Source organism: Glossina fuscipes, unplaced genomic scaffold (assembly GCF_014805625.2).
Source record: "Glossina fuscipes isolate IAEA_lab_2018 unplaced genomic scaffold, Yale_Gfus_2 61, whole genome shotgun sequence".
NCBI lineage: Eukaryota > Metazoa > Arthropoda > Insecta > Diptera > Glossinidae > Glossina > Glossina fuscipes.
This window is the reverse complement of record NW_023998433.1, coordinates 1756300-1764806: the sequence shown is the minus strand read 5'-3', so window position 1 is coordinate 1764806 and position 8507 is coordinate 1756300. Positions and strand designations below refer to the sequence as shown.

Here is an 8507-nt window from a genome sequence, read left to right as displayed (position 1 = left end):
AAAATAAATCTGAATTTATTACTTTTACACAGGGACAAAATGCTCCAGCAACGGTATTGTTTGCACTTCTTTTGGTTGCGTTTTTTTGTTGTTATGGTCGTCGTTGTTATTGTTTTTTCTTGCTCTCTTCTTTTTTTATGTCATCAAATTCTAATATGTTTTGATAAGACTTAAATTTACATACATATGCATTTACATTTACATACGCACGCAAACACATCAAAGTCATAAATTGTATGAATGAAAATGTAAATTTGTTTTTGTTCTCAATACTTTTTTCCCAACTGTATCTTTGCAGACCCAATCGCAACAACAACCATAAGTACATAGATATACACACACACACACACATATATGTACACGTATATATGTATTTATGTATAAGTATATATATATGTGTATATAAATGTGTATATATGTGTTTCAAAAATATGAAAAGTATTTTCATTGCTCTCGCAACGGATGTTGTGCTAAAAACATATAAATACAGGCAACGAAAATAAATGGAAATAGATAATAGGCAGCACAGGCAGTGTACTATATACATAGAAAATTGTATAAAGCAATAGTATAATAACAACGAAAACTGGAACCTAATATGGTGGAGTCATCCAGTTTGGGTAGGACGCTGAACAGTGCGACGACTCAGCCCCTGCCCACTCAATCAGCATCTGGTATGCGCTCTGGCGCACTAGAGACACGAGTACGTGGTTCATGGTATCGTGTGCTAGTAACCTTGGAGACTGATTATTTAGCTATCAGTTTAGATGAACCGTGTGACAATACGGGAAGCATTGCAGATCAATCTACCACGTTAAATGGCACGCTTGGGTTAGCATAAGCATTTCAAATTTTTTTTGTTTTTTGTGGCTAGTTATGATGAATGTATGTATGACTTTTTGCATTCAGGAGTAATCATAGCGGACAAAATGGATCATTACCCACATCGACATCGATGCAAGGTATGCAAGGTGGCGGGCGAGTTAGTAGTGTTTCAAGTGGTGTTAATAACAGTGTAACTAGCGGTGGTTGTGGCGGAGGTAATAATGGTCCAGTGTTAACTACTAACGAGATGGACGGTATCGACAATAGCGAACATTTTTTAAACAATAATAACTCTTCAGACAATGGCATGGATATGTGCGATGTACCTGATCATGTAGCAAATCAAAAGAGACATGTAAGTGGTGAAAAAAGAAAAGAAGCAAACAAACAAAAATCATTAAATTAAATACTGTTTTGTATCGTTTTCGTTTCACTTGATTCAGGTGCGCATTATCAAATCCGAAAACAATGGTCTCGGCATATCCATTAAAGGTGGACGGGAGAATCGCATGCCCATACTTATATCGAAAATTTTTCGTGGTATGGCCGCCGATCAAGCTAAAGGTCTTTACGTAGGCGACGCTATTTTAAGCGTGAACGGTGAAGAACTCAGGGAAGCTACCCATGATGAGGCGGTTCGCGCCCTGAAAAGAGCCGGTCGTGTTGTGGATTTGGAAGGTAAGCTCTAGAATGTAGGGGAAAAGAGTTTATGAATAGTTTTGCATACTTTTACATTGGCTTCCTTACGCTGTATTGCTGTATTAGCTATATTGTATATTAAAAAAATTATTGGTGGCGCATGATTATAATGTCGAACAATGACGGTAGCATATCAACGTCAACGTAAACTATGTATGTGTATGCTTTATGTGATCAATATTAAAGTGTTTGAAATATCTTTTTGCCTTTTTTGTTGGTTGATTGGTTCGCTGGCCTTTGTTTCTTGCGCTTGATTGCTGATTTGTGTAGACGAGAAAAAAAAGTATAATAACTTCAATGACCTTTTTATATCAGCATCATATGGCAGACATATACATATACATATACATATACATATATATTTGTAGGTATGTGTATATAGTATAATATACATATATACACATAATATTATTCATACACACAATTGTTGATGATAGCCTGATGCATAATGTTGGATTAGTTAGCTGGTCGCTCGTTCGGTCGGTTACACATATGACATATTGTGGCGCTGCATAGCCTATGGACATCATGAAAAAACAAAAAAAAAAAACTGCGAAAAAACATAATATAATTTATCTACACGGCCCTCGCAAATATCACAGAAATAAATTGGTGTACATGTAATCGTCGAGAGCGGCGAGTGCGTGTCTGTTTGTTAGTGATTGTGTGGGATTCCATTCATTCCAGTAATATAATTTTAACCTTTCTTGTGGCAACATGCACGTAAACAGACAAACATACATGTATGAGTTATTTTGCTTTAAAAAGCACATACGTCGACTTTTGCAAAAACAAAACAAAAAAAGGACTTTCTTTGTGAGTGGTTTTAATGAAATTAAATAAAAATGTTGTTCTGTGGTTGGTTAAATGCAATGCATAATATAAAGTTTACCAGCAACAGGTTAACGTAAAAATATTTCCCTTTCAAAATGGCACAAACTTCTAAAATGGATAACACAGATAAAACGTAAAACGTAATACGCAAAAATCTAGATGAATATTTCGTATTTTCTTTTAATTTATGAATAACACTATTACAACTTACTTATGTACTCACGATAAGGTGTCACTGGGAGTGGCTTCAATAATAACATCAGATCGTTTCGTTTGTGAGCACAGGCATCTATATATCACTCGTATCATTAGAAATGTATGATGTATGTTGTCTACGTATAAACATATGGTGAACGATGAAAAACCAAAAAAAGAAAAAAACGAAATGAATGAATAATTTTTGCTAACCTTTTCGTGAACAACTATGTTTCCCTTCTGCATTTGGCAAATTGCTTGATATACATGCCCTATGCAGCGCTCCTTATATAATCGGTTTGTCTTGTTTTCCATTCGACTTACTTTTGTGAGTAAGCAAACGATCGAACATACTGTCATGTCAACCGTTAATGCGGTACAAAAGCAGAGAGATAATCTCATGCATTTCATGGTAATTTTATCGAAGGTACGTGTTTAACTCGACACTTTAACTTTCGCATTTCTTATTTCTATCTTGTATCTGTACGTTACTGCAATATAACAAGAATTACATTTTTACATTTAGTAAATAAAAATAATATACAAAAAAATAGCGAAAAAAGAGAACATTTTTAATTCTCTAAATATGTTGTTAATAAAAGTGATAATTGTTTTTTTTTTTTTTTATTTTTTTTGTAGTAGTTTTCTTTCAGTGAGTTTTTTCATATCTTATGTCCATAATAACACCTACTTTTTGCTTACTGTACCCGTATTGTTGGGAAAATTTGATATCATTTACAAATTCTCTATAAGATTTTTCAGATTTGGTTCAAGGCGACAAACTCTTGCATATACTCTAGCGTCTCCGCGAAAATAAAAGTTGATACCACTTTCAAACTCAATGCCTTGTGTATGAATACTTGGGGAAGGAGGAGAAACTTAAAATGAAATGAATAAAAAGACAACGGCACATGTACGCGCACCTATATAAGCAAAATCGTAACAATACTATAAATTACAGTACATGAGTGGCATATGAGACAAATTAACTCATTCATAAACACACAAAAATACACACATATATATACATATATATATATATATATATATATACGCATACACATACACACACACACATGTTTGTCTGTGCACATTTAACGTCCATGACGTGAACGCAACGTGTGAGTAGCGCTTTTCATTATTGTCGGTTACGGGGTAGGGCTGATAGAGAGATAGCTTTTGACATGCTTGTATTGGTTGGTTTAACTTGATCTGGTCGGATGGTTGATAATCGCTTAATATAAATTACCATTAAAATTAAAGGTGTTTTTAGATTTTGTTGTGGTTTCTTTTGTTTTTATTTTTGTTATTGTGTTTACATGAACGAATCGTGTGTTGCGTATGAAATACGTAATCATTGAATCATTTAATGAGTTATTGCCTTGATTTGGTTAATTCCCTAAGCGAAGTAGAACTTCAATTCTGGTCATGATGATAAATAGATTGTTTTTACGATGATTTGCTAGATTAAAAAAAAAAAAAATGTATATATATATATATAGATATGTGTATATATAAAGTGTATATATATATATATATATATTTTTTTTTTTTTTTCGTTTAAACGTATCTACCATTTTTGGCTATAAAAGCTATGTGACGAAAATAGTAAAGCAACAGTTTCGATTTGCTAGTGCACTGCCACCGCAGATTAAATCGTTTATTAATAATATGAAGATTTTTTTTAGTTTATGGTTTATGACGATGGCCGGCAGTTTAATCACAGCTATACCGATAAAGGAAGTTAATCGTAAATTGTCGTCCAGGCAAACGGAATTTTCTGCAAGTGCATCCTTATTGACATCAGAACAAATCGGTTATCCTGAAGCCGGCTTTCGTCCTAGGATACCTTTCGAATTACCCACAAAACGCACACCGAAAGAGGTTATCAAAAATAACGATGATATTACACGTAGTACAACGACCTTACCGGAAATCGGAGTTATAAGTATGTCAGCTACGGTTTATGGGTTGCCTGAAGATTTAGATGATGTGCTCGCAATAGATGCAGAAGTAATACCTATACCTGCGGGAGACTTTCAACTCCCACATCCAAAATCAGACCAAGATTTCATTACCGCTCTTGGTAACGACAATAGTCTTGATACTGATGCTATTGCTGATCTTCCTGCCACTGAGCAGACCTCATCAACTAAAAATGAAAACAAAAACACAAAACATGATCCACTTACAACTTACGGAGCACCAGACTTAAATTTGACACCAAAAAAAGATGTAGAAACTGTCATTGTTGAACAAATAGACGAAAATATTTCGATGGAGCAGCAAGCGGTTAGTGAAGCTCGGCAAATACCTGCTGAGACTTATGGGGTTCCAGACTTATCTGACGTAAATAATGGATTGAAAGGCGATTCAGCTGGAGTTGGAGCTCAGTTTACTAAAATACTCAATCCAATTAATGGGAAGTCAGGGCGTTTAGTCATTTTACCTCTGCAAAGTAGTTTGTATTTAGGTCGTTTAGTCGTAAAACCGTGGGAAAATCAAAGCCCAACTGGAAGCCTATTAAAGTTCTGAAAATATAAACATCCGTTAAATTTTTGTTAATTTTTTTTATAGGAAGCAACAAAACCTTTACAAACATTTATAAAAGGTTAAAATAAAGTAAAAATTATTTAAAGTGAATTAATCGCGAAAAGAGAGAAAGAACCGTCATACGTCAACACACTTGCAATTAAAGAAAGGTTTTTAGCAGATTCATAAATACTCTCCTACAGATTTTTTTGTTTGTTGTCTAAATTCTTCAACTTTTCATGCAGTGGAGTCAAAAAGAAAACAACAACAATAAATGCATAAAAAAAACTAAGCATTTTAGAATAGGTTGCCCAATAACTTACAAACTCTTGCAGATATCGATTTGAAATTCTGCACGAACATATATATCGGCGGCTTTCAATTTATTGCAGTTAAGAAAAAAGTCAGTTATTTTCCTATGTTTACTTTATGATGGGCATTCAGCGTTCGCCCCAAAAGAGGATAAAGTTTTCATTTGTGTTTTTATACATTTTTATGGCACCCATATGCTAGCACATGCATACCTTATGAGACGCCACAGGCAGAACGAAATGCATTTTTATATTCTTTCTTATGAGATCTTTCTTTTGCTACCTTCCATGCCGTTTACAAGTTTCCCTTATTCTCTATGATTTGTTGTATTGTTGCATTACAACAATATGGTGTTGGGAAAATGTACTTATCGTCACAGTTATTGCAGCGAGGTAGTTGAACTTTTTTCTTTCGCTTATAATGAATCGGCGACCACGTGTTGTCCCTATTTTCATGATAAGTACACGGTTTATCCCGTAAATTGTTTAAAATTTTTCTTTTTCTCTTCGTAATTGTGCAAAAAATGAAAAGCTTTCGCTCGTGGGCGTGGCCATGATAGGCGAAATTTTCTAACTTAAGGTAATGAGCTCGTGAAGTGTGACTTAGTTTACCTTTTGGAAAAATGTGTCATAATGATATTAACGATTCGGCGAAAGCTATCCAATCTCCTTTCATTTTTTTGCTTTTTGCAATTTTCGCAACTGACACGTTTCATGGCCACATATTGTAAAAGCAACATTTTCGTTTTGCTAACTAAACTCGCACATCTCCGCACTCGTATACAAAATCAAGCATATGCACGTAAAAAATAAAATTAAAAAAAAAAAAAAAAAACAAGTTACAATGCTATGCTCGGGCAAGGCCAACAATTATATACCCTACATCTTTTTGCGTAACTAATAATACTCGAAAACTTGCACATTGTTATTGTGTTATGTTATGTATATAAATGCATAGTTTCCATCAAAATTCGGCAACATGGCCTACATTTAGCAAACTTAATTTACGGTTGATTTACTAAGGAAAAATTTTCATCATAACATGTTAAAAATTTTATCTTCTTGGCATATAAAGCCTTATTTTTCATTAGAACCTTTATATGGTTTGGGCGATTAAAAAAATAGACCTACATGGTTCAAATTGGATAAGGTTCAATTATGAAGGTTCAATTTCGTGGTTGAAAAAGTGATCGATTCGAACGATTTTCAATAGTAGCGTTCGTGCTTGCCAAAAGCACGCTAGTGTACTAAATTTCATCAAATTATCTCGAAAATTGCAACTTGTAGGCCGCATACAAGAATACATGGACCGACATTAGGCGAAAAATGATACCTCAAAACGTTTTCTAAATCCTTCGGTATAATAAAAGGTGCGTCCCTACCAAGTCCAACTGTCCGCACAAGCCTAATATACCTTATATCACAATTGGTGTATGATATCAAAAAAAAAAAAAGAAGAAATTCCTACACCAACATACACACGTATTCATCTTTCTACGCTTATCCTTCACACATTCTTCACATGTAAAAATTCGTGCAATTATTTAGTAAGGATTTGATGTGGATTTCTCGGAGAAGTACATCTTTAACTCATCCTCGAAGAACGCATTTGTAATAATTTTATCCGCTAGTTCGAAACTTTCGGAAGCGTATAAAGCGTAATATTCTGAGCCAGTTCTCAAAGCTATGTAAAACTCTTTTCATACCTATCACACGAACAGATTTTTATATCCCATATCAAAGTTGTGCGAATGTATGCCACAGCTATATAAATTTAATGCAGCGCTCATACCTTATTATAGGAATCGATTCGGAATTATTTTTTAAATCCTTAAATCGTTGTCTGTCTGACAGCTTGTCTTTGTGTTCATCCAATAGGTTGCAATTTTCGAAATATTTTGATGAAATTTGGTACATTGACATATTTCGTTTCAAGAATGCACACTATTAGGTTTGGATTGCATTAAATCATATTTACAAATACGATGTGCTTTAATAAAGTTGCTATATGAAAGAAATATGCAACTGTTAATATTTTTTAGTAAATATTTTATCATGATTTGATCATTCCTTGAAAGTTAATTAGCGCTATGCTTGAACCGAACACAGGCCTCAAGAATATCTGTGTAATGGTTTTTAATAAATATCTCAACGGGAATGAAAACTATAAAGACAAATATGTAAAAAAATTATCGGTTTTTCTCGAGATTCTTTCAGGTCTTATCTATTGTTTACGTGGTTGCGGAGAGATCACAAGCGATCTTTCACGACCTCGCCTTTCTAATTCACTTTATGACAATCTTCACCTTCCTACACCCATATTTGCGACGCTATAATTATGAGAAGAAAGGGAATCAAAGTCGAGTTAATTTGATAGAAATGTAGATGTATCATCGGCATCTCGAGAACCAGACCAATTAGAAAAAAATTGATTATAGATATTTAAAATCTTTCCGCATAAACAAGCTTATAAAATATTTGCATGAAAAGGATGAAATTGACCTACTCGGTAGTACTAGTCTTAATACATTATTACACAATGCTTGTCAAATACATGGCCGGAAGTCTCTGTGTAAGAACCAAAAAAAAAAAAAGAAGAAAGACATTAAAAAAGAATTGCATTCATATCAGAAAAATATATAAAATATCAATCGAAAGAAATGCCTATGAAAATTGAAATAGGCTCGCAATGGATCGATCGTTTAAAACCTACAACAGATATTGATTATAAAATTTTCAAAACCGTTCATCACAATGAAAATATGCTCTTTATAAATACAAAATGCTTTCAAGCGATCCGCTACACCTACAGCAAAGACAATAATTATCATTTACTCGATATAATGCGAAGCAACTTAACCTAAACTAAGTTCTTCATTCCAAATAATAAAAAAAAAAAAACAAAAAATCAAACGAAATACGTTTGCAAATAATTTCACATAGAAGGTAATGGGCGGACACAAGTGAAAACTGCAAAGAACTCCAAAAAGTACAGCAGAAATTTGAGCAAACAATAAACATGTGTAAACAATATGCAAAATAGAAGAATATACAGAGGCTCTGTGCTCTCATATGCATATATAAATCCGAAAGCAAACAAACGAACAGATA

The 8507-nt window shown here is 33.7% G+C and overlaps 1 protein-coding gene across 1 annotated transcript in view; it reads left to right on the top strand.

Moving 5' to 3' along the window:
• The first annotated feature begins 298 nt into the window (after positions 1-298).
• The window catches only part of LOC119637852 (beta-1-syntrophin), a 28910-nt gene continuing 20701 nt past the window's right edge, over positions 299-8507 (top strand). Inside the window, exons 1-3 of the mRNA XM_038034226.1 lie at positions 299-831; positions 910-1180; positions 1269-1503. Of these exons, the coding sequence (XP_037890154.1) occupies positions 599-831; positions 910-1180; positions 1269-1503 (739 nt within the window). The 5' untranslated portion in view covers positions 299-598. The remainder of the gene's footprint in view (positions 832-909; positions 1181-1268; positions 1504-8507) is intronic.